The 27335-nt window shown below is 51.4% G+C and overlaps 1 protein-coding gene across 1 annotated transcript in view; it reads right to left on the bottom strand.

Moving 5' to 3' along the window:
* LOC148841365 (rho guanine nucleotide exchange factor 25-like) overlaps positions 1-27335 on the bottom strand; it is a 60143-nt gene that overhangs the window by 5876 nt on the left and 26932 nt on the right. The window contains exons 2-15 of the mRNA XM_088914652.1: positions 18747-19027; positions 17739-17852; positions 13804-13928; positions 13218-13284; positions 11909-12012; positions 10731-10800; positions 8520-8609; positions 7896-7988; positions 6100-6150; positions 5378-5455; positions 4773-4964; positions 3143-3323; positions 1667-1866; positions 160-327 (exon numbers count right to left, since the gene is read on the bottom strand). Coding sequence (XP_088770778.1) covers positions 160-327; positions 1667-1866; positions 3143-3323; positions 4773-4964; positions 5378-5455; positions 6100-6150; positions 7896-7988; positions 8520-8609; positions 10731-10800; positions 11909-12012; positions 13218-13284; positions 13804-13928; positions 17739-17852; positions 18747-19027 — 1814 coding nt within the window. The remainder of the gene's footprint in view (positions 1-159; positions 328-1666; positions 1867-3142; positions 3324-4772; positions 4965-5377; positions 5456-6099; positions 6151-7895; positions 7989-8519; positions 8610-10730; positions 10801-11908; positions 12013-13217; positions 13285-13803; positions 13929-17738; positions 17853-18746; positions 19028-27335) is intronic.

Raw genomic sequence — 27335 nt, 5'->3', positions numbered from 1 at the left:
TGGCCTTGTGGGAAACAGCCACAGTCCGAGCCCGATAAGGATCTGTTTGATCAGGGCTGGTTTCCTGGCCGTCTGGAGCGGCAAGATTGGAGCCGCTGTCCCCCGGGAGCCGGAGCGGAGCGCTTCCTGCTGTCAGAGGCCGGAACGACAGTACTGTACCTGTGTGCTGTGCTGGGCCGGGGGGCACAGTCCATTGGAGACGCCCTGGCACTGGTCTGGGGCGGAGGGCAGTCTGGGCTGCTCAGGGAAGGCCAGGTGATCGTGCATGGGAGAGAGGCCCAGCGGACTGGGGTTTGAGTCTGGGGGGGTGTGCTGTACCTGGGGGGACTGTGCCAATAGACAGACAGGATACCGTGTTATTACTCATAAGAAGCACCCACTTTATTTTCAGACAAATCTGTTATAAATATAAATATACGCCAATGTGGTGGACTGGCGCCTCCTCCAGGGTGTATCCTGCCTGGAGCAGGTTGTTTACCAGGTTAGGAACCTACCCTGCATTGTAGCAAACAGTTATTAAAGATGGATACACTGATGTACACTGTATATTGTCCTGCATATATTTTTTTATGGGCAGCACAGTTGAGCAGTACTACACATTGTTGCCTCACAGCTGTGAAGTACTGGATTGAATTCCTGGGGAGCTATCTGTGTGGAGTTCGTATGTTCTCCCTGTGAAAATTGGTGGCTGGGAAAATTGGCCCTGGTGTCAGTATCTGCGCATCTGTTGTCCCTTCCAGGGTGTACCCTGCCTTGTGCCTGTTGCTTGCTGGGCTCCAGCTTCCCCGTGACCCTGAACTGGAATAAGTGGTTAGGAAATGGATGGGTGGATGGGTACGTTTTTATCATGCTGAATGATCTGCATAAACAGCAAAGACAATAAAACAATTGGCTGCAAGTGTAGGAGAGCTGATTTCTCATGTGAGTGTATCATTAGATAGAATTAGGAGAAGTGTTTACTGGTTTATTCACTCTCCCAGGCACCCTGGGAATGTCATGCTCAAGCTGCCAGAATCATGTTGGTTACACACACTCTGTATGTGGTGATAACAATCACAGGGAGACTGGGAGAACTATCTTGAATATAGGAAAGAGGAGCCGTTTTCCACATCCAGTCCATTTGGTAGTGAGTAGCTGATTGATCCAATAATCTCATTCATCTCTTTCTTGAAAGCAGCCAGGGTATCAGCTTTAACATACAGTAGCTGGTCACCCGCTTTTTTTGTAGAGGAGAGCCTCCTGTCCTGTTTTGAATCAGCCTGGGTTTCAGCTTCAACAACATGGCTGGGCTGCTTGTTCCACACTCCCACCACTCTTTGTGTAAACAAGATCCTCCAGTTCTCAGGAACATACGAAGGAAAACCGAAATTCTGCATTATAGCAGGTGGTGTTGTAACAATAGTATATTGGCACAGCAATCTCCCTGTAGGTAACATTTTCTCTCAACCATTTTCTCTTGAGCAGGGCCTGAGCTCTGCACAGGATGCTACACACTTGTGCCACAGGTTTTCTGATAGCCTATTTCAAACGCCTCAATTCAAAATGGCTCATGTATGCGATTTGATATCAAGCTATGTCTAAATATCCCAACTGTATGCATTTTCTGAGTTAAATATTTGGATTGCTGTGCTGTATTGCAAGGGAGAGGAGAGAAGCTGTGCCCTACCTCCTGTGTGGCGTGACTGGGCAGGTAGAGGGCGGGCAGTGAGGAGTTGTAGGCGCTCAGGCTGGGCAGGCGGTGGCGGTCGATGGAGGCGGAGGAGTGGGGCCGCAGGGTGGCGGAGGTGGGCAGAGGTGCCCGCATTGCTCTCCCCAGGCTGTTGGACTTGCTCTCTCGCCGCTGGTACTCGATGGGCGACTGCAGGGCTGTGGCACGGGGCAGGAGAGAGAAAACTGTGAACATGCGCCCCTACCAGGAAATCGGGGGGTTTCTCCATACCTGCTTTCTGGGGATCCATGACAGTAGGGTCTCAACATTCAGTTCGGTGCAGAAAACCATCACAAGTAGCCAGATTCACATGTAACCAAGTCCACCCCTACACCATCACTATATACCCCTATACACTACAGAGTGCAGTCTGTAAGGGTAAAAACAAGTAACCCTCCCTTATATGATCATTAAAGTAATAATGCATTGGCATCAAGTTAATTTAAATAACACTGACTAAAACAAAAAACAGTGATCACAAGCGTAAAGTAATCAGATCAAATAAACAACATGAATCCCTCCTCGGCATGTAGTGGATGCCTGCCCTTTCTCTCTCTGCCTTTGTGATCAGCACGCCCCACTGTAATAAAACGGGCAATAAAACTGTGAGAGAGCCTGTTCGGTCATCTCCAGCCTGTCATTCCCCACACTACTGACACAGAACCTGGAGCGTCTGTTACAATGTAGAAACAAGAGCACACTGAGACCTGGATGCTGGGTAGTGGGTGCTTGGGCCGGGGGCAGGGAGAGGCTCACTCACTAGCGGGAGTCGTCTCTCGATCCTCTCTTGCACCGCTAATTTGAAAGTTGTGCTTAGCAACCTTCATTCTGGTTGCATCCTGCTCTTCTTCCTTACAAGACCCCGTTGGCCAGACCGAATTGCTAATAAGTAAATTTGCAAATGTTAAATTCGCAGATGTTGAGACCCTGCTGTATTGAAAAAAACTGAAAGACACCCAAGGGCACCCCCGATACAGTCACCCCTGCCCCCCTCTCCCCGCAGAAGCTGCTCTTTGGTTTAAAGAGCTGAGGGGTCACACACATCCCTCTGGAAGAACACACACCGCAGTGGGTCCTCCAGCAGACATTTGCACAAAGGTCTCTAATAATCGATCAATTGGAAAGAGATTCAGGGTTGTGGTTAATTTGCATTCCCTTAGCAGGGTTCCCAGACATCTTCAACCAGGGGAGAAAAAAGCATTAATTACCGGCCTGATTACTAGGTCAGTAATTAGAAACTGGGCTGCAGTGCAAACAAGCAAGCTGTAGCTTGGCTGTGGGTTTATCTCTCTGTGTCCTGTGTGTTTATTCTCCAGTGGGCTGTGGGTTTATCTCTCTGTGTCCTGTGTGTTTATTCTCCAGTGGGCTGTGGGTTTATTCCCCACAGTGTGCTGTGGGTTTATTCCCCACTGTGCTGTGGGACTGCAGGACTACCGTTGAGGAAGTTGCGCTGTGTCTCCAGGATCTGGCCCACGTCGCTGACCCAGGCCTGGTGGATCTCAGGCGTGGCAGCCTGCAGGACAAAGCGCACGGTGTTGCCGTCGGCGCCGCGGGAGGTCAGAGCAAAGCGGCAGGGGTCACCGTCCACACAGTCCTCCACCCCGAGACAGCTGACCTGCCAGAGCACAGAGACAGACAGGTCAAGTGCAGACTGACCAGCGGGGCCGACCCAACTCGTGGTGTCTCTGCAGTCTCACTCCTCACTGCCACTCAGCCCAGACACACACCTACACCTGGAGAAACACACACTCCCACCACACACACTCACACCAGAGACACACACCGACACCTAGAGAAACACACACTCACACCACACACACTCACACCAGAGACACACACCGGCACCTGGAGAAACACACACTCACACCACACACACTCACACCAGACACACACCGACACCTAGAGAAACACACACTCACACCACACACACTCACACCAGAGACACACACCGACACCTGGAGAAACACACACTCACACCACACACACTCACACCAGACACACACCGACACCTAGAGAAACACACACTCACACCACACACACTCACACCAGAGACACACACCGACACCTGGAGAAACACACACTCACACCACACACACTCACACCAGAGACACACACCGGCACCTGGAGAAACACACTCTCACACCACACACACTCACACCAGAGACACACACCGACACCTGGAGAAACACACACTCACACCACACACACTCGCACCAGACACACACCAACACCTAGAGAAACACACACTCACACCACACACACTCACACCAGAGACACACACCGACACCTGGAGAAACACACACTCACACCACACACACTCACATCAGAGACACACACCGACACCTAGAGAAACACACACTCACACCACACACACTCACACCAGAGACACACACAGACACCTGGAGAAACACACACTCACACCACACACACTCACACCAGAGACACACACGTACACCTGGAGAAACACACACTCACACCACAGACACACACCTACACCTGGAGAAACACACACTCACACCACAGACACACACCTACACCTGGAGAAACACAAACTCACACCACAGACACACACCTACACCTGGAGAAACACACACTCACACCACAGACACACACCTACACCTGGAGAAACACAAACTCACACCACAGACACACACCTACACCTGGAGAAATACACACTCACACCACAGACACACACCTACACCTGGAGAAATACACTCACACCACAGACACACACCTACACCTGGGGAAACACACACTCACACCACAGACACACACCTACACCTGGAGAAATACACTCACACCACAGACACACACCTACACCTGGGGAAACACACACTCACACCACAGACACACACCTACACCTGGAGAAACACAAACTCACACCACAGACACACACCTACACCTGGAGAAACACAAACTCACACCACAGACACACACCTACACCTGGAGAAATACACACTCACCATTGACACATGCCTACTACTAGAGAAAGACACACACACTCACCACAGATACACACCTACACCTAGAAAAACACACACACACACTCACCACAGACACACACCTTGATACTGTTCTTAAAGATGTAGCCGGGCAGTGAGAAGCCCTTCTTCCTGTCGATTGGCTCACTGAAGATGATTAGCTGCTCAAACAGGAAGACCCGCCTCTCCTTGGCACGTGACAGGAAGCCACTGTCCTGCTCCATCACGGAGAAAGTGTCTTGCTGGAGTAACTTGCCCTGGGCCGTGATCTTTCCCTGGGAGGGTGAGGGGAATTAGAGAAACATTCTTCCCCAAAATAACATACTAATCCCAGAATTCCCCCTTCTGCCAGAAACATAACAGCTTCCAATTCTACTGGTGGAGGAAATTAAATAAAGCTCATTATTAAAGCTGCAGCCCAGTATGAGATCTCCTGTCACAGCCCAGGGAACAGAGCATGAGCATTAGCATTAGATAATGTCTAAAACTTCTCTAAATGTTTTGGTAATTATTATTGATTCGATAACACTATGATCTTTGTCATGCCGATAAAGCCCTTTGAATTTATACTTGATGGGTGGGCAGGTTCATACAGACTCACTGACTGGATACTACATGAGCACAGGCAGAGGGAGACATTCCAACCCTACTACTGCCCTGCAGTTAATCCCCCCACCCCCCATCTCACCTCAAACCCCTGCAGCCGCCCCACGTTCATCATGTCGTTGCAGCGCTTGGGCACAAAGCACATGACCTCGACTGCTTTCTGCCCGAGAGAGAAGGAGAGAGAGCGACCAGGTCAGGGTTCAGGGGTCAAGGGTCAGCGTGATGAGAAAGAGATTGGACCAAGCCTGTGGCATGCCTGGATCTGTGCTGTACCCAGTGTTCACAGCAAGACGGACGATGTCTCGGTTGTATCACAACGAGCAAATAAATGGCAGCAATAGACACACACCAGGACTCTGAAGGTGCCTGGTGCAAACCTTGAAGGGAGCAGACAGTCCGCACTACAGCCTTCCCTCCCACATCTTGATTAGATTTATCCTGACCCTTTTACTCTTGCTTACTAATTTATTTGGCTGACAATTTGATCCAGAGCATCTTAAATTTTCTCCCATTTATACAGCTGGGTATTTGATTGGCACAATTCAGTTGAAGTACTTTGCTCAAGGGAACAACAGCAGTGTCTCACCTGGAATTCGAACCCGCAACCTACCAGTTACAAGTCCACATCCCTTACCACTGCACAACACTGCTGTCCGAAGACTAATGATCTTGGCTCCAGCCTGACAATCACCCAGCCAGACGTACGACTATACAGTGATGCAATAACCCCCCTACACAGACCCTACAACTGTCCAGTTCGATGTAGTACTGCTTGGTGTCCTGTATCTCCCAGACTGTCCATACCTCCAACTGCGTGGTGTCCATGCCTGCTTTGGTGTAGTACTTGAAGAAATCCTGTAGGGGGAGACAGAGCAGTTCTGACACTTGATCGTGCACACACACAAGCACACACACCCTCTTCGTTGTGGGAACTCACCACAGCTGCCTTTTCAATTAATTAACAAAGCCACAGACTTGAATGGTTTAACCAAGGCTGACAGGTACCAATCAATTACCCATCTATGGAACAAAGTCAAAGTCCTATAGATATGCCACATGACCTCAGGTACCTCCCTTAGTGTTAAATGACATAATTTGACTGAAGAGGTCACAGGGTGTTAGCAGGCCACGGATCAGAGACACTGTAGGACAGGGAGCTCTAGGACTGATTCAAAGAGGATATACAGTACAGTAAAGGAACAAGTAATAGGTTTATTCCATGCTGAAAAAAAGAAGAAAGAGAACACAACGTTTCGGCCGTGGAGCCTTCTTCAGGTGTTGACACCTGAAGAAGGCTCCACGGCCGAAACGTTGTGTTCTCTTTCTTCTTTTTTTCAGCATGGAATAAACCTATTACTTGTTCCTTTGCAGCCTACGCATGCTGACGCAGCTACCCACCTGAACTACTATACAGTACAGTATCTCACTAGCTAGATGCCACATTTTGTTTTAGGGATCCATTCTAAGTTCTAAGACGTGTGTTAATCTGGCATCTGTAACAGCAACACATTTGCCAGTCACAGCAGGTCTGAACAGAAGTTCACAACAGAAATTCACGAGGAAGGTGAGACCCTATCCTCGCACACTTCCGCGTGCCTGTGTGTGGAAGTGTTGTGTCCAGGATTCTCTTGCCCCTCATAACAGCTCCCTGCCTTATCTCTCGCGCTAGTGAGGAGGGCCTGGGCAGCTGCCATTCCCACAGCAAGGAGAGTTACTCCAAATACTCCGAGGAAATTTCACCATCTCTCCGTCACATTCATTAGGGTCTATCCCAGCTACTGCTACCGCTGTCCGTAGCACAGTGACCCCGGATCTTTCAAGTCATCTCGATCAGCAGCTGCCGTCACGCAGATTTCAAACTGAACCCTTAAAGCTCAGTGCAAGAGCTGATAGCTTTTTCCTGGGCTGAGCCTTTCCCTAGATGCAGGATAAAAGACTGCAGGTAGGATCTGCACCAGGAACGGCCTTACATGGGAAGCATTGCTGGCATGCAGTGCTGGAGAGCTGAGTTCAATTCCCAAGATACTGTCTGTGTGGAGTTTGCATGCTCTCCTTATGTTCGTGTTGGTTTCCACAGGGTGCTCTGGTTCCCTACCGCAGTTCAAAGACATGCTGGTGGAATAATTGGCTTCTGGGAAAACAGGCCCTGGTGTGAGTGAGTGTTTCTGTGTCTGTGTGCCCTGTGATGGACTAGTGTCCTGTCCTGGGTGTATCCTGCTTTGCGTTTGTTGCTTGCTGGGATAGGCGCTGGCTCCCCGTGGTTAGAAAACGGATGGATGGATGCTCTCCAGATGTCTTCTCACTGACCATTAAAGACTGCCTGTAAGGCTGACTGGATTGTGGCCCTGGTGGAGCAGGACTGGATGCCCCTGGGTGTCCTGGGACCTCAGTCCTGCTCCTCAGGGGATGCCACCCAAGCAGATCCTATGAGGAGTTGTTCAATCGGTCCAAATAACCCTAATTCAGACCTTTTTCATTACCTCCCTTTGGTCTTGGGGTCTCACACTTTAAAGAGACCTATGAACCTGGCTGGGTCCTGGGGCGCCCTGCCCGAGAGTCAGAGCTGGGGAACCCCGCCCCCCGCTGTGGGCGGCCCTCACCTTCAGCAGGAGCTGGTACTTCATGATGCGCTGGACAGGCTTGATGAGAAGGTCGTTCAGCTGGAGCCGGTGCCCCAGCTGCTGCTTCAGCTCCTGGACACAAGAGACAGAAGGAGACGAGACCTGTCAGCTGAGCAGCGGGCGCCCACACCTGGGGTTGAATGTGTGTGTTAAATCTCTGGACAGCGCAGGTGAGTCCACGAGGGGAGCACGAGGAGGAGGGCTCTGTCAGTGAACCCCCCTCCCTACCCCAACACTCGCACACTATAGAAAATGGAACGTCCCGCTTATACTGGCAAGCGGGAAAGTCCATTACAAAGTAAGAAAGGGGGGAGGCTTTTGATTGTGTGCAATGAAAAAAAGATATTGAAAAGCTTTTCTACATACTGTACTGAATTTATTAGAGTTTTTCATGTTTAGTTAACAGTAACAGCTAACAGTGATTGCTACCTGTAACTAAAAAGCATAATTTCTGGCTACAGTAGGGTGGTCTCATAGTGACCATCCCCCATCCCCCTCAACCCGTTCTCTACTGCCGTTCTCCACAGGTGGTCAGTACCGAGTGGTCCTGGGAGGGGAGCACGGGCAGCCGTGTACTGCAAGTACCAGAGTCTCAGCCCTTACCTCAAAGTAGGTGTCGATGTACTCTGACACAATGTGCTCAGACTTGGGCTTGTTCTGACAGTACACCACATACATGTGGAGGCGCCGTTCCTAGAAGGGGGATATAGACACAGCAGCACTTTGAAAACAGGGGTGAATGGGGTTTCTTCATAAAATACCATGGTGTTTTATGCCCCATTTCTGCCTCATAAACAACATGGAATGTCCCACTTCTTCTTGAAGACACCAGCAAGCAACATTACAACAGTCTGCCTGAACACCATCAGGTCTCCCAGGATTCTTAGCATGCAGCCAATGAGGATAAAGAAGGCCTTTCCCTGTGTGCTATTGGCCATCAGAATCACATGACCTTAACAAAAACATGGTTGCAGTTGTGATTTTCTGTTCTTTGAAGTAAAACGCTATAAATCATTCTTACTTTAAGAACACATGGAGAAAGCCTACCCAGACACAGAAAGGACACACAAACTCCACACAGAAGGTGTCCCAGCCCAGTCTCAAGCCCAGAACTCAAGAGCTGTGAGGCTGCAGCTCTGACCAGTGGTCAGTCCTAATTGAGACCGAACACTTGTGTGTGTATGATTGTGCAAGCCTGTTCTGCGAGTGTGTGCATGTGTTTGTGGGCGTGTGCATGAGTGTGTGTTTGCTCATGTGCGTGTTTACGGGTGTGTGCATGGATGTGTGTGAGTGTGTATTCATGTGAGTGTGTGCATGGATATGTGTGTGAGTGTGTGTGCGTAGATATGTGTGTGTGTGTGTTTGCGAGTGTGAGTGTTTGCTCAAATGCATGTGTGTATGCCTGTGGTGGCCTCTATAATACTGTATATAACTTGACTGCATTATTCTCAATATCAAATGAGCGCCAAGGTGCAGGTGTCAGTTTCCAGTTTGCAGACAGCAAATTGCTTGTTCAGCCATGCTGTTCTCATTTCCTGGACGATGAAACCCTTTCATACCCCCCTTGTTTCCTGGAGGGAGGGGGGCAGTGATACACTGCTCGAGCACTTAAGAGTTTTCCTCTGGGGACGAGATAACGGCTGAAGCCCACTTTCCACTCAATGCCAGGAAGAGAAGTGCTCTTTATGGGCTTGACATATTGCGTCTGCACCTCGTGCTCCTGGCTGCTTCCTGGATCCATTCGAGCCCGCCTGTCTGTCAGCAGCCCCCACCCCGTCATTCCCAGATTCCTGCTTCTTTCCGTTGCCCCAGACGGGCCTGGCATTCCCACGCTCACCACGAAGGGCTTCATGGGCCGACACGTAGAGCCTGTGTTTCCTCTTCAGGTTTCACTGGGGGGGGGGCTAATATGTTAGCCCCAGTTATTGTGTGCTTTTCTTTGGGGTGCAAAAGGGATCCAGTGGCGTCCTTCGATTGGGGTCACCCCCAACACCCCCCACCCCCCCCGATTTTAACTTCAGTGCAAAATCCGAGACTGGAGGCCTCTGGTTTTAAACGGGATGGCCCCGCAGCCCTGTACAGGGGAAACGGGCCCTGTGAATGAAGCCCGGATTCGGACAGGCCCACATGTCCTAGTGGTCGCTCCCCTCCTGCGCCCTGACCCTGCACTGGAGCTTCCTGCGCAGCCTGGCCAGCTGGGAGAAGGAGCTCTGTAACTAGAGGCCTTATCTGTGTTTATCCATGTCTGCAGCTCTGGAGCTGGGAGCCGTGTTATCTCCTGAGGGGCTTCTGGTTTCCATCCCGGCTCAGTCAGCACAAACAATCGCTCTGTCCCGGCTCACGGCTTGCTGAGCATTTGAAGTTGCCGGATTGCAGGACCAGGGCTGCGGACACCTAGTTTTATCTAACCATCGCCCTGCCACTCCATTCAGCTCTTGCCTTAGTTAATCGCAGCTGCCGGAGAGCGCTGTAGTCGCTAGCGGCTCTGGCGGGATGCAGGCTCAGCCAGGCGCGATCTAACCCGGCAGATCTCTCTGCTCTGTGGACAGAGGCCACGCTTCTTCTCCCCCATCCAAGTAGCAATTCCTGGATTCTGGATCTAAGTTCATTTTCATGCTGCCCCCCAATAGCCCAGAAAGCTAAACCAAAGCCTGAAATTTGTCGCCTGATTAACGCAATAAAAATCTTGAATGCTCGGATCTCACTTCCAAGAAATTGCTTTCATTCCTCAGTGGAGCTTGGCTACATGGATTTGGGGTCACACCTGGAGAACGTAGCGCCTGAGTTTGTGCCGGGCTGGGCACAGGGACTTACGTGTTTGATGAAGAGCTCAGCGAGTCTGTCTGGGTCAGCAACACACTTCTCCAGCTCCCCCAGGAAGTAGCTGCACAGAGACACGGGGGCAGCAGGTCAGACTGGATCTCAATGAGCTTTACTGCACAGTACTGTGCTTTTACCCTGATCTCACTGGGCTTTCCTGCACTGTCCTGTGATTTTATCCTGATCTCACTGGGCTTTACTGCTCTGGACTGTGCTTTAACCCTGATCCCACTGGGCTTTACTGCACTGGACTATACTTTTACCCTGATCTCACTGGACTTTACTGCTCTGGACTGTGCTTTTACCCTGATCTCACTGGGCTTTACTGCACTGGACTGTACTTTTACCCTGATCTCACTGGACTTTACTGCTCTGGACTGTACTTTAACCCTGACCCCACTGGGCTTTACTGCACTGGACTGTACTTTTACCCTAATCTCACTGGACTTTACTGCACTGTACTGTGCTTTTTCCCTGATCTCACTGGACTTTCCTGCACTGTCCTGTGATTTTATCCTGATCTCACTGGGCTTTACTGCTCTGGACTGTGCTTTAACCCTGATCCCACTGGGCTTTACTGCACTGGACTATACTTTTACCCTGATCTCACTGGACTTTACTGCTCTGGACTGTGCTTTTACCCTGATCTCACTAGGCTTTACTGCACTGGACTGTACTTTTACCCTGATCTCACTGGACTTTACTGCTCTGGACTGTACTTTAACCCTGACCCCACTGGGCTTTACTGCACTGGACTGTACTTTTACCCTAATCTCACTGGACTTTACTGCACTGTACTGTGCTTTTTCCCTGATCTCACTGGACTTTCCTGCACTGTCCTGTGATTTTATCCTGATCTCACTGGGCTTTACTGCTCTGGACTGTGCTTTAACCCTGATCCCACTGGGCTTTACTGCACTGGACTATACTTTTACCCTGATCTCACTGGACTTTACTGCTCTGGACTGTGCTTTTACCCTGATCTCACTGGGCTTTACTGCACTGGACTGTACTTTTACCCTAATCTCACTGGACTTTACTGCACTGTACTGAGCTTTTTCCCTGATCTCACTGGACTTTCCTGCACTGTCCTGTGATTTTACCCAATTTGCACAGCCTAGCCCCTACCCCCTGAGTACCACTGGAGCACCGAGCGTGGAGTGGGCACTCACTCTTTGTGCCAGTCGAAGATCTGGTGGATGTTCCCAAACACAATCTTGTCCTTCCCCTTCATGTCTTCGGGCACCCCCCTGGTGTTCATGGTGGCCATGTAGCCCTGGGGGAGCAGAGCAGGACAGAATGACCGCAGGGCCAGCCATATCGCACATGCTTAGCAGAAAAAAGACAGGAAATGTGCCTCGAACCTGCACCCCATAGTGCAGGTGGACCGGCGGTGGAGGTGAGGGTCGGAGGTCACCAACGTAATGGTGAGACCATTTTCAAACAGCTGTGTGCTGAACACTGTGCACAGCAGAGTGGCACAAGTACGCACACAAGCTAACAAGACCACAGGCTCTGTGGACAACTACAGCACATGCCAAAGGGTAACAGCGTGAACTTTCCACCAGAGGGCGCAGGGCTTAAAAATGTCCAGCAAGAAGGATCCCTGCTCTGGCTAGGAGCTGGGATTGACATAGACATCCCAGGTTGCACATCATTAGTTGGAACTGCCTGGGAATCTCCAAGTGGAGAAACCCCAAGAAGCTGGCTTTACAGTGACATCGTCGAGAAATGCTTCACTCCTCCAATCAAAGCTCTCTTTCCTGGCAGGTGCTCACCGGAATGATCACCGGAACCAGGATCACCAAGAACCAAATGACTGATGGGTCTGCACTGAGGTGGGCGTGTGTGCATGTGCCATTCTGTCCAGACGGGGGCGCCGGAGACATTGCTGGCGAGCTAAGTCTTCAAGTCAGCAGACATCTCCAAGTTGGGGGTGTGTTTAGGGGGGGCACTATTGGCCCTGTTCCCTCATTTTCAGTAACACCCAATGTCTTTGTGTCGCAGTGCACAGTTTTCATCATATAGTTGTTTGAATGGGCCTGCTAACTTTCTAATCATCCTGTATTGGAACACTGAGTAAGACTGCAGTCCGTGTCAGGCATTGAATCGGAAATCGCCACCAGGGCCTGCTTGGAGGAAAACTCATTATTGCAGCACCGAGCAGCTCAGACCACCTGGGGATCTGACATGCAGACAGTGTCCAGGTGTGCTGCTGGAGGACCACTGTGTCAGCTCAGCTATACACTGCACAGTTCCACTACTTAATGGCTGAACTGGACAAGTTAAACAGCCTGTTCCCAGCTCCTAGTGGTGAAGACGCTGGTGATCTGAAGAGACTTGTACGTACTGGGCACTCCTGACCTGTGCCTGACCTGTGCCTGAACTGTGTCTGACCTGGCCTACATTCTCTGCACCATGACGAAATCAGGCTAGAGGTGGTTTGGCATCAGTGCTGCGGTGCCAGTCCCAGATACCCACCTCCACTATCAGGCCCAGGTCACTGACGTACAGCTTCTCTGTCTCGATCAGCTCCTTCAGCACGTACCTGGCAGAGGAAGAGGAGGAGTGAGGGGGGAAGACAGGTATCAGGAGGGATCAGTCTTGTGCTTTCTTTGCATGGCTCTCAATCGCTACAGGTACCATGAACAGGGCTTACAGAATGTTAGTTGCTCTTTGGGCCACTACAGGTGTATCCTGTGGAGAGCATGTCTGTCAAGGTGGTTTATGACCCAGTTCACGGGTTTTCCAGTGATCCATCAATGTAAAGGTGTAATCTGTTCCATTAATGTGTGGACATGTAAAGGGGTTTGCCACATTCAGTCTCATTCAAGAGGAAAATGTGTAAAATGTGTTGATTTCCTTGATCAAACATTGTATACAGCTCTTTGAACAGAGCTGCATTCCACCTATGCTGTTGCAGTAACAGAACGTACAGTACTCCGAGGTTGGCCTGCAGTGCAGATCAGTACATGTCTGCGTGTGTCTGTGTGCTGGTGTGTCTCTGTCAGACCAATCAGAAAGAGAGGCTAATGCGAATCTGGGCTCCGGTTGGTAGAATACCTACATGCTCTTTTCTAAGGCACTCTTCCTCTCTTCCTCACTGTCCTCAGTTACCGACGATTGGCTGGAGGTGTCATCATCCTGGGCGGAGCCAACTGTAACTTGCAGCGGATTGGCGGGAAAGGGATCCTATCAAGGGATAGGAAAAAAAAAGGCCTTTAAGATTCCAACATGTACTGGGGAGGAACCAGGGGAAGAGTCCGTAATCTGAATAACGTTGGTAGTAAAAATGGATGGACACAGATCAAGAAGAAAATGTAACCTTTCCAATCTGGTACACAGCTTGTGAGACAAGTTCCAGTTTGAAGTTTTCAGAAATTGAGAGAAAGTTCATTTCTAGACCTGTGTTTGTGTGAGTGTCCTTCAGGTACTCCGGTTTTCTCCCACAATCCAAAGCCATGCTGGTAGGTTAATTGGCCTCTGGTAAGAACCGGCCCTGTGTGTGTGTGTGTGTGTGTGTGTGTGTGTGTGTGTGTCTATGTGCTCTGTGATGGCCTGGCATCCCCTCCTCAGTGTACCCTGTCTTGCGCCTGTTGCTTGCTGGGATATGCTTTGGCTCCCCTGTGATGCTCGATTGGTTAGAAAATGGATGGATAGGATAAAGCTTCACCTGAGATTTTCATATTTAGTTTTTATGAGCTACCAGAATATGAGAACAGAGGGACTATTTTGCGACTAGTTAGTTCCTCCGTGTTCAATCAATATAGGACACTCCCTACAGACTAAAGAAACTCAGTTCCTTCAACCTGTCAGTGTAGGACACTCCCTGCAGACTAAAGAGACTCAGTTTCTTCAACCTGTCAGTGTAGGACACTCCCTGCAGACTAAAGAGACTCAGTTCCTTCAACCTGTCAGTGGAGGACACTCCCTGCAGACTAAAGAAATTTAGTTCCTTCAACCTGTCAATGTAGGACACTCCCTTCCCTGTCTTCTTCCGTTTTGGAAAAAAGAGACCTGAGCCAGCTTGGACATTACCTTGTCCAAGTCTCTCTCAAGCTGATGTTTCTCTGAAGGAAGGTTCAGATACTTTGCATGGAATAATGGGACATTTTTCTTGCTGGGAAAAGTTTAAGGAAAGCTTTGTGTTAGTGAGGACTTAGTTAAGAATCTGTGCAGTGATTGATCTGCCTCTTTTTCTAAATGCTTCTTAGTTTTTCTTTTGCAGAAGCCGATGCCTCTCTTGCCTGTTTGCTTGTGGAAAGAGCTCCAGTTTCTCCCAGACTCATGAGGGAACCATGAACTGCCATCCGTGACCGAGTGCTATCTGGGCTCCGATACCACAAGTCTCCCCATGTTCCTCTATCTGGAGTCCAAGGCAAACATGCAGAAAGCCCAGTCTGCTGCAGGATTCATATCATGGATGGGGGGGCGGGGGCTCGGCTCAGACGAGGAAGATGCATTCACTAAAGCAGAAGCTAGATTGCTGCTTTTAACTCAGAGAATAACAGGGGATAGCTAACCCTGCAGGACAGGATTTATTGATTTCCTCGCAGTCCATCAGTTTCTGAACGCGCAGGACGGTTTTCAACTTAAGCGGGCCACTTCTCGCCTGTGTCTGTGGAATAAGACCACAGTGGCAGGTGTGGGGGTACCCAGAGGGGACCCCATGAGCAGTATGCAGATACCTCCCCATACAGGGACCGGCACCAGAGCCCCCATTCCGATCGGGGCCGGCGTGGCAGTGAGCCCCGCGGAGATGGAAACAAGGGAGGGATAAAGTGAACACAGATGTGGGGTAAAACTAGACGGACTGGGAAGGCAGCCATGCACGAGCGCTCCAGAGTGCGGCTTCTGGTCGTCTCCTTCGGAAAATATGACAGCACTTTCCAAAAGGCTGATAGGGGATCTTCATCATCCAGCGAGGGACAGATCTCTGGATTGCCCAGAGAGCAGAGACAGAGAGAGAGGAGACAGACAGAGAGGGGAGCAAGAGGGAGAGAGCAGGAGAGAGATCAGAGAGCACATGTGAGGATAAAGAGAGAGATAGAAAGAGACAGAGAGGGAGGGAGAGATAGAGAGAGAGACAGAGAGAGGACAGAGAGGGAGAGGCAGATTTGGAGAGAGGGATAAATAGAGAGAGAGGGAGAGACAGAGGGAGAGGGAGAGAGGGAGAGACAGACAGAGAGAGATGGAGAGAGAGAGGGGGGGAGAAATAGAGAGACAGGGAGAGAGCAGGGAGTTAGATGGACCGGGTTGCCAGGGCAACGGGAGATTAGCAGCCCAGCCAGCAGGGGTGATGATGGAATGATAATGAATGTGCAGCGGTTAAAAATAATTCCTCAAGGAGGCTGCGCCAGAGCTGCCGGAGACACGGGGCAGTGGTGACAGCGAGCAGCATGGAAAGGCAAGGTGGGAAGAGTGGGACCCTGTCCAACCCTCTCTCTCCCTCCCCCTTCAGTTCAAATCCAAAGAGCTTCCCGGGCCGGACCGCTCCGTTACAGTCACACACCGGGCTGCGGCTTCCCGGGCCGGACCGCTCCGTTACAGTCACACACCGGGCTGCGGCTCTGTTGAGTCCCCTCCCCCAGAGGGACTGGAGGGACTGGAAAATCTGATTCTGGCAGGAGTGGGAATTCTGGGATTACATTCGTTAGTTTAGGGAAGAATGCTTGTTGCATCCCAGATATTTCTCACAGTGCAGCAGAAAGTGCACCCCTGTCTCTGCCTCACCCTGCTGGCAGTGGGAGCACAGCCTGTCCTCTCTGGACAGCCAGGTCTGTCTGTGTCCAGTTTCTATGGCCAGGCTGTGGTCAATGAGCCTGTCCTCTCTGGGCAGCCAGGTCTGTCTGTGTCCAGTTTCTATGTCCAGGCTGTGGTCACTGAGCCTGTCCTCTCTGGGCAGCCAGGTCTGTCTGTGTCCAGTTTCTATGTCCAGGCTGTGGTCACTGAGCCTGTCCTCTCTGGGCAGCCAGGTCTGTCCTGAGGCTGGCTGGTGCCTATGTGGCTCAGGACAGCAAGCTTCAGCACCAGCAGGCTGAGGGGGCTCTTCTCTGGGCTCTGCAGGGACTTGTGGAGTCTCTCTCAGCAGTAGAAGAGGAATATTTCTCTCTGTGTCTCTCTGTCATCCCCCCCCCCACCCCCCCGTCTCATCCCAGAAGACTGCCTGGGATCAGTGAGTCACTCCCTGGCACACAGTGAAAACCGGCCAGTTAATTTGTTTACACTCATCCAGGAGCAAGAGAAAGATCTTTCAGAAACTTTTCTGGCTGCAAACAATTGTTTTTTTCAGAAAGCAGCCCGCAAAGCTGTATTTTATCCTAAAAATATTCAAAGGGCTGAGGTCTTGGCGCAGGAAGGTATTACAAGCAGCTGGTTCAGAAAGCCGATGTGTGTGTGTGTGCGTGCATGTCTGTGTTTGCATGTATGTGTTTCGTCTGCTGGCCTGTGCAGTGTGTATATGTGTGTGTATGTATATTCATGTACATGCATGTTTGTGTGTGTGTGCTGTGTGTATTGGGTTTGCACATGCATTCATGTGCATGTGTGCTGTGTGTGTGTGTTTGCGTGCGTGCGTGTGTTGTGTGTGCGGGTCTATGCTGTTTGTGTGTGTGTGTGCTGTGTATTCGTTGTGTGTATGCATGTCTGTGTTGTGAGTACGTACAGTAAATGTGTTTGTGTGTGTTGTGTGTGTGCTGTCTATGTGTGCTCAGCGGACACAGGAAGAGATGTTTGCTAAACACCAGCAGGACTTTTTTCGGGCTGAATTAACACATCACCAGCAGAGCGTTAATGCAGTCAAGTTAAATACCATCCCAGCCTGTTCTGGGAGCCTGCCTGACTGCACGGGCTCTGTGCCTGCCATCTGCGCCTGCTGGGAGCTACATCAGCTGCTTCCCCTCGTGGCCACTCGAGGGTGACCAGGCCTCCTGGATATGTTTGTAAGCCATGAAACTGATGAAACTGCTATGGAATCAGAGACTGCTGCCCGACTGGACTCACCTGTGTGTGACCTGGACTGGACTCCCCCTGCAGCAGCTCGGACAGGTATCTGTGTGTCGTGGGAGTTCCTGGCTGGGAGCTGCCCCTGCGTTCCCCCGGACCATCCCTCCACTCCTGTAGAAACATGAGGGGCATTACCCTCAGTATATAACACTTCTAATACTCCAGGCTGAGCATATACATCCAATGAACATATATATATATACTACACCTCTAATACTCCAAACTAAGTATATTGGGCAGAGCGGTGGCTCTGTGGCTAAGGATCTGCACCAGTGGCTGGAAGGTTGCTGGTTTGAATCCCGCAGCTGGCAGAGGAATCCTACTGTACTCTGACCCCCAGCTTCTGTCCCTATCTGTGTCTCAGGGAGAGCAAGCTGGGGTATGTGAAAAGATGAATTCCTAATGCAAGAAACTGTATAGGGCTAATAAAGTGATGTTATGTTATATAACTCCACTGAATACAGTGTATATATATACAGTATTACACCTCTAATACTCCAGGCTGAGTATATAACTCCACTGAACATATACTGTATATTATACCTCTAATACTCCAGACTGAGTATATAACTCCACTAAATATATACAGTATATAACACCTCTAATACTCCAGACTGAGTATGTTAAATTCACTTAAATTAATTCAAAATACTTTATTCATCCCCCAGGGGGCAATTTACATAACACCACTAATACCCCGGACTGATTATATAACACCCCAGACAGGTATTAAAACACTCCTGTGTATCTATTAAGAATGACAGTTCTCATACCTGGTGTCTTTTGAAGCATCTATCTACACAGAGAGAGAATTCAAATGTAACACAAAACCAAGCACAAAAAGGAGCAGCCCTTAACACCTTGGTGAGTCATTTCGCTTTCCCCTGAGCAGAAGGAGGAAGGCAGTAGCACTCCTTGGGCTCTGAACGCTTACAGAGTTGCCTGGAAATACAGACATACCGACCCAGAAGCTCCAGACTCCCCCCACGTCCCAGCTGCCCTTACCAGCTCCTTGCCCGAGGGGGGGAGGATGTTCTCGGGCTCCCCCTGGCGTCCCGACGGCCCCTGGCCCTGCAGCCTCCCGTCCAGCCGGCGGACCTGCCTCTCTCCCTTGCTGCCCCCGCCGGCACTCAGCTTGCGCACGGGGTTTGTGAGCCACTTCTTGAGCGTGCTGACAGAGCGGCGCGAGCCGGGGGAGCTGGGGGCCGAGCCGCCCGACGCCTGGGGCTGCATGGAGGCCACAGAGGCTGAGAGACTGCCATCACTGCCAGCAACCGAGTAGGACTCTGCAGAGACAGAGAGACACACTGCCATCACTGCCAGCAACCGAGTAGGACTCTGCAGAGACAGAGACAGAGAGACACTGCCATCACTGCCAGCAACCGAGTAGGACTCTGCAGAGACAGAGAGACACACTGCCATCACTGCCAGCAACCAAGTAGGACTCTGCAGAGACAGAGACAGAGAGAGACACTGCCATCACTGCCAGCAACCGAGTAGGACTCTGCAGAGACAGAGACAGAGAGACACACTGCCATCACTGCCAGCAACCGAGTAGGACTCTGCAGAGACAGAGAGACACACTGCCATCACTGCCAGCAACCAAGTAGGACTCTGCAGAGACAGAGACAGAGAGAGACACTGCCATCACTGCCAGCAACCGAGTAGGACTCTGCAGAGACAGAGACAGAGAGACACACTGCCATCACTGCCAGCAACCGAGTAGGACTCTGCAGAGACAGAGACAGAGAGACACACTGCCATCACTGCCAGCAACCGAGTAGGACTCTGCAGAGACAGAGACAGAGAGAGACACTGCCATCACTGCCAGCAACCGAGTAGGACTCTGCAGAGACAGAGAGACACACTGCCATCACTGCCAGCAACCGAGTAGGACTCTGCAGAGACAGAGAGACACACTGCCATCACTGCCAGCAACCGAGTAGGACTCTGCAGAGACAGAGAGACACACTGCCATCACTGCCAGCAACCGAGTAGGACTCTGCAGAGACAGAGACAGAGAGACACACTGCCATCACTGCCAGCAACCGAGTAGGACTCTGCAGAGACAGAGAGACACACTGCCGTCACTACCAGCAACCGAGTAGGACTCTGCAGAGACAGAGACAGAGAGACACACTGCCATCACTGCCAGCAACCGAGTAGGACTCTGCAGAGACAGAGACAGAGAGACACACTGCCATCACTGCCAGCAACCGAGTAGGACTCTGCAGAGACAGAGAGACACACTGCCATCACTGCCAGCAACCGAGTAGGACTCTGCAGAGACAGAGACAGAGAGACACACTGCCATCACTGCCAGCAACCGAGTAGGACTCTGCAGAGACAGAGAGACACACTGCCATCACTGCCAGCAACCGAGTAGGACTCTGCAGAGACAGAGACAGAGAGACACACTGCCATCACTGCCAGCAACCGAGTAGGACTCTGCAGAGACAGAGACAGAGAGAGACACTGCCATCACTGCCAGCAACCGAGTAGGACTCTGCAGAGACAGAGACAGAGAGAGACACTGCCATCACTGCCAGCAACCGAGTAGGACTCTGCAGAGACAGAGACAGAGAGACACACTGCCATCACTGCCAGCAACCGAGTAGGACTCTGCAGAGACAGAGAGACACACTGCCATCACTGCCAGCAACCGAGTAGGACTCTGCAGAGACAGAGACAGAGAGACACACTGCCATCACTGCCAGCAACCGAGTAGGACTCTGCAGAGACAGAGAGACACACTGCCATCACTGCCAGCAACCGAGTAGGACTCTGCAGAGACAGAGAGACACACTGCCGTCACTACCAGCAACCAAGTAGGACTCTGCAGAGACAGAGACAGAGAGAGACACTGCCATCACTGCCAGCAACCGAGTAGGACTCTGCAGAGACAGAGACAGAGAGACACACTGCCATCACTGCCAGCAACCGAGTAGGACTCTGCAGAGACAGAGAGACACACTGCCGTCACTACCAGCAACCGAGTAGGACTCTGCAGAGACAGAGACAGAGAGACACACTGCCATCACTGCCAGCAACCGAGTAGGACTCTGCAGAGACAGAGACAGAGAGACACACTGCCATCACTGCCAGCAACCGAGTAGGACTCTGCAGAGACAGAGAGACACACTGCCGTCACTACCAGCAACCGAGTAGGACTCTGCAGAGACAGAGACAGAGAGACACACTGCCGTCACTACCAGCAACCGAGTAGGACTCTGCAGAGACAGAGACAGAGAGACACACTGCCATCACTGCCAGCAACCGAGTAGGACTCTGCAGAGACAGAGACAGAGAGACACACTGCCATCACTGCCAGCAACCGAGTAGGACTCTGCAGAGACAGAGACAGAGAGACACACTGCCATCACTGCCAGCAACCGAGTAGGACTCTGCAGAGACAGAGACAGAGAGACACACTGCCATCACTGCCAGCAACCGAGTAGGACTCTGCAGAGACAGAGACAGAGAGACACACTGCCATCACTGCCAGCAACCGAGTAGGACTCTGCAGAGACAGAGAGACACACTGCCGTCACTGCCAGCAACCGAGTAGGACTCTGCAGAGACAGAGACAGAGAGACACACTGCCATCACTGCCAGCAACCGAGTAGGACTCTGCAGAGACAGAGACAGAGAGAGACACTGCCATCACTGCCAGCAACTGAGTAGGACTCTGCAGAGACAGAGAGACACACTGCCATCACTGCCAGCAACCGAGTAGGACTCTGCAGAGACAGAGAGACACACTGCCATCACTGCCAGCAACCGAGTAGGACTCTGCAGAGACAGAGAGACACACTGCCATCACTGTCAGCAACCGAGTAGGACTCTGCAGAGACAGAGACAGAGAGACACACTGCCATCACTGCCAGCAACCGAGTAGGACTCTGCAGAGACAGAGACAGAGAGAGACACTGCCATCACTGCCAGCAACCGAGTAGGACTCTGCAGAGACAGAGAGACACACTGCCATCACTGCCAGCAACCGAGTAGGACTCTGCAGAGACAGAGACAGAGAGAGACACTGCCATCACTGCCAGCAACCGAGTAGGACTCTGCAGAGACAGAGACAGAGAGACACACTGCCATCACTGCCAGCAACCGAGTAGGACTCTGCAGAGACAGAGACAGAGAGACACACTGCCATCACTGCCAGCAACCGAGTAGGACTCTGCAGAGACAGAGACAGAGAGAGACACTGCCATCACTGCCAGCAACCGAGTAGGACTCTGCAGAGACAGAGACAGAGAGACACACTGCCATCACTGCCAGCAACCGAGTAGGACTCTGCAGAGACAGAGACAGAGAGAGACACTGCCATCACTGCCAGCAACCGAGTAGGACTCTGCAGAGACAGAGAGACACACTGCCATCACTGCCAGCAACCGAGTAGGACTCTGCAGAGACAGAGACAGAGAGAGACACTGCCATCACTGCCAGCAACCGAGTAGGACTCTGCAGAGACAGAGACAGAGAGACACTGCCATCACTGCCAGCAACCGAGTAGGACTCTGCAGAGACAGAGACAGAGAGAGACACTGCCATCACTGCCAGCAACCGAGTAGGACTCTGCAGAGACAGAGACAGAGAGACACACTGCCATCACTGCCAGCAACCGAGTAGGACTCTGCAGAGACAGAGAGACACACTGCCATCACTGCCAGCAACCGAGTAGGACTCTGCAGAGACAGAGACAGAGAGACACACTGCCATCACTGCCAGCAACCGAGTAGGACTCTGCAGAGACAGAGAGAGACACTGCCATCACTGCCAGCAACCGAGTAGGACTCTGCAGAGACAGAGAGACACACTGCCATCACTGCCTGCAACCGAGTAGGACTCTGCAGAGACAGAGACAGAGAGACACTGCCATCACTGCCAGCAACCGAGTAGGACTCTGCAGAGACAGAGACAGAGAGACACACTGCCATCACTGCCAGCAACCGAGTAGGACTCTGCAGAGACAGAGAGACACACTGCCATCACTGTCAGCAACCGAGTAGGACTCTGCAGAGACAGAGACAGAGAGACACACTGCCATCACTGCCAGCAACCGAGTAGGACTCTGCAGAGACAGAGACAGAGAGACACACTGCCATCACTGCCAGCAACCGAGTAGGACTCTGCAGAGACAGAGAGACACACTGCCATCACTGCCAGCAACCGAGTAGGACTCTGCAGAGACAGAGACAGAGAGAGACACTGCCATCACTGCCAGCAACCGAGTAGGACTCTGCAGAGACAGAGAGACACACTGCCATTACTGCCAGCAACCGAGTAGGACTCTGCAGAGACAGAGAGACACACTGCCATCACTGCCAGCAACCGAGTAGGACTCTGCAGAGACAGAGACAGAGAGAGACACTGCCATCACTGCCAGCAACCGAGTAGGACTCTGCAGAGACAGAGACACTGCCATTACTGAGCATCACAGAGACATAGATTGACTGCCAAGGTTTTATAGGTCATAAGAAGGATGCTTTACAATATAACTGTCCATGTTTAAATCTTTCGTTGAATTATTAAAAGTGTAATCCAACCCATTGGCCTCTATGGCAGTGAACTGTGGGGTCCACTTACAGTCTGAGATTACACTAAATAGGACAAACACACCATAGAAGCCCTGCACACAGAGAGAAATACCTAACACTGTACACAGGGCGGAATCTGGCCAATTACGTTGTAGCACAGCTAAAACAACATGAATCAAAATCAGCCAAATCACAGCCACAGTCTGGACATAGAAACTGGACACAGACAGATCAGGCTGACCAGAGAGGGCAGGACAGGTGACCACAGCCTGGTCAAAGAAATTGAGTCATTTGTGACAAAATGGGTCACAAAGCCTCAAGCTGGTAGGACTCACACCCACATCACTCATTAGCCACAGCCTTCCCATCGTTCACATCCTCCCTGGAGAGGTCTTTCCTGCCCTCCCTCTGGCCCTGAGTTAATCACAGTGCTGCCGAAGCACCATTCAAAGAGCTTTATTGATGTGACTGATGAATTACAGTTTTGCAAATACAGCGTAACAATTAGCAACACAATTGCGCACATTTAGAACGGTACTATTACTTGAGAGATAGTCCCTGTTCCTCGGGCTGTGACAGATCACCTCAGGGCTGCAGCTCCATTGGCATCCTCCCCCCGTAGGACTGGAATCTGTCCTGATGCTGGCAGGGGTGGGAATTCTGGGATTAGATTCGCTGTTTCACCTTGAGGTCAGTGCCTGGTCTGCTGGGGCTTCTGCAGCACTCAGCCCCTGGACTTGCTGTGGCTTTTTATGCTTCTATAGGCTTTGGGTAAACCTAGACCCTGCTCCAGAAATGTTTTGCCGCTGTTTTCTCCAAGATCCCCAAAAAAGCCCCGTGCGGGGTCTCTGTTGGAAGACCCTGTGGTTCTGAGGCCAGCACCCACCAGTGCAGGGCGACACTGCGCCCGGGTGTGGTGAGACAGTATGATGTAGCGCGACGTCGCCACACGGGGCTTCTCGCTGGAAGGGACTGTGGGCCCTGTTTCTCCAAGCTCCTGCTGTTTCAGAGCCGTGACTGGGAAAAGGCATGGACAGCAGGCAAGTGGTAGGGCTTGGAGGGACTCTTACTGTGCAAATCCAGCCCCAGTCTCCAATTGCCCCGATTGAGAAAGGACAATCACCCTTTTAAGAGCTTTTGTAATATTGTAGAGATTGCGTGACTTGGTAGAGTGTGTACTCATTGTAAGATGTCTTTTGTGAAATAAAGTTGTCAGAAAAAAAATGATGCAGTGGCCTGTGATCACCACCAGGGGAGAGCTGTTCACGTCTAGTGAGAAAAGACTGCAGCATTGTCCTGGGGGGAGAATGACCAAATGTGTAACTCATAAGAACAGAGAACAAGTACAAACAGTAGGAGGCCATTTCAGCCATAAAGGCCACTTGTTAGTTAGTGCTTAATTGATACAATGGTCTCATCCAGCCATTCATTGAATAAAGCAGTGGTATCAGCCTCAACAACATGGCTAGGCAGCTTGTTCCACACTCCCTCAGCCCTTTGTGTAAAGCACCTCCTGTTCTCCTGTTTAAATGTCCTTCCATATCATCCCTCCTCATACCCTTAGGTTATGCTGCACTGTTGATTCTGAAGACGTCCGCTGGGTTGAGTTTGTGGAAATTTGCATACTTGACTCAGGTCCCTTCCTAGCATCCTCAGTTCAAGACGAAAGCGATTCCTGTCTTCTCGCCTGTGAGTGCAAGACTTTCCTGGTTCCCCATCTCTAGAGAAGTCTCACAGACAGATGCCGGCACGCTGCGCGAGATCTTCAGAGCTACAGATGGGGGTGCTGTTTCACAGTCAGCGTCTGACAGTTGTGTCACGTAGCTACTGAGTAGTATTCAGCAAAATTGATTTGACTTTGGACTCTCCCCCTTTGCCCCCCTGTGCTCACTCTGTTTCCTGTCTGACATCAGCCTCAGCAGGGACGAGTGAGCAGAGAGCACTCAGCAGGGGGAGCTGCCCCCCACACCCCCCACTTCCTGCTGGTAAACAGGAAGTGGATGACAGCAGCCCGATCAGGTATCTACAAGGGCTTTCTCTTTTAACTGACAAAATAGATGTTTTAGGATCAACTGAGGTTTTCTACAAAGTCCTTCCGCATTTATCTGAGCAACTCCCTCCCTCCGCAGCTCCTGCCCTGCCAGCTGACCCCAGATTTAAGAAAAGATCTCGGTTTCCACCACTGTTCCACTCCCCTGTGGCTCTAAGGCCTTCCTGCTGCGCACGCTCCTGTGCACATACCTCTGTCTGGGGCATGAGCAGTCCAGCCAGATCCTACTCCTGTGTTTGTGTCTCCTCCGTTTTGTGCTTGGCATTGTGCTGCCTGAGAACTGTCGACATGCTCTAGCTCCGTTACAGAGGACCTGTGGCTGGAGCCCTGAGCTGAGGTGGGGCGCTGTGTGAGCTGACGCAGAAGGGTGTAATTGGACTGAGGGGATGGCTGCCCTGTGGGGCCCCTCCAGGCTCTATATATAGAGAAACCCGATCAGCTGGCAGAGGGCTGAGGAGGGCACAGTGCCAGTGGGTGGCAGTCTCTGGTTCAGGGGAAGGCCCGGCAGCCCCTGCAGCTTCAGACAGGAAGCTGAGGGGCAGTCAATGCCCTAGCTGATCCAATCTCATGTTACGTTAAACCCCTGAAGTTTCTGGCTAATACTATTCTCAACCCATGAGCCAGGTGCCTATGTCTGTTCTGCATGAGCTCCTGCTGATGTCATTTCCCGTGCATACCTCATCATCTCTCTAGACCAGTTAGCGTTAGGCCGTACTGTCACAACATGTTTCCTCATTCTCTGAAACTCCTTTTAAGCAATCTACACACTTTCCCTATTAGCTTTATTAGCAGCTACAGTATATCACCCTGCAACTCCCAGCTGGCAGCCCACTGAAGCTCAGAAGCTGTGAGCCTGGTCAGTACCTGGATGGGAGACTCCTGGGAAAGCTAAGGTTGCTGCTGGAAGAGGTGTTAGTGGGGCCAGCAGGGGGCGCTCACCCTGCAGTCTGTGTGAGTCCTAATGCCCCAGTATAGTGACGGGGACACCATACTGTAAAAAGGTGCCAAGGTCCTGACTCTCTGTGGTCATTAAAAATCCCAGGGTATTTCTTGAAATGAGTAGGGGTGTAACCCCGGTGTCCTGGCCTTAATCTTGGTGGAGGAGAATCCCCACACACCACGCTGCCTGCTCATGCTGTCCTGCTTGCTCTCACCATGGAAGCCCAGCTCACTGCTTGCCCCCTTTGCACCTTTATACAAAGGGTGGCAGGGGTCTGGAACACAGCACTTTGTCATGTGCTCGAAGGATCTTTCTAGGAACAGGGGAGCGCTGAGACAATCCCTCCTTTAGAGACTGGATCTCCTCCCAAGGAGTGCGTATAGTGTACTGGTGGAAATTTTGCTGGAGCAGGAACAAATGAATTTCCTCAGTCTTGCCCTGATCCAGTATGCTCAGTCCCATGGGGAACTCTACCACTATTGCTGGAGAGAGGCCTGGCGGCAGAGACCAACCACACTGGCCTTCGAAGATCTTCTGCAGAATGCTCGGCCGCTCACCGCAAAACACTTGAAGGGCTGTCTCCACACGCAGACAGGGACAGCGGTTAATTAGTTACACATGGCTGAAATCGCCCGCTGGCTTCCAAAGGGCTGCCGGAGCCCCTCTGTCTCCCCACAATTGGTGGGGGGAGGTTTGGGGGGACAGCGGTGAGCGCGAGGGAGCCTTCGTTTCTTCCAGTACGTGAATTCGGCCTTAACTCCGTGTGCCCCAGGCAGTGCTTCTCCGCCACCACCAGACCAAGCCCACATTGACGGTCAGGGTCACGACCAACAGAGCCGCAGTGCAGGGTCACGTGATTAAGGAGCGGCTGCCACAAAGACCAGAGATGGAGTAGAGTGGAAGGGACCCGAGCCTGACTCCTCTACCGGACCATGAACGCAGGTCATCATTTCCTGTTGTGAGGGAATGCTGGCGCACTCTGGACGTGTGCATTTTGCAGAATGATTTATGTTACTTTTTAAACTAGTGCCTTTGTATCTCATTCATTCCCTGACTTT

This window comes from Atractosteus spatula, chromosome 1 (genome assembly GCF_055471065.1).
Source record: "Atractosteus spatula isolate fAtrSpa1 chromosome 1, fAtrSpa1.hap1, whole genome shotgun sequence".
Classification (NCBI taxonomy): Eukaryota; Metazoa; Chordata; class Actinopteri; order Semionotiformes; family Lepisosteidae; genus Atractosteus; species Atractosteus spatula.
Note: the sequence above shows the minus strand (reverse complement) of the source record. Positions and strands in the feature narration are given on the sequence as shown.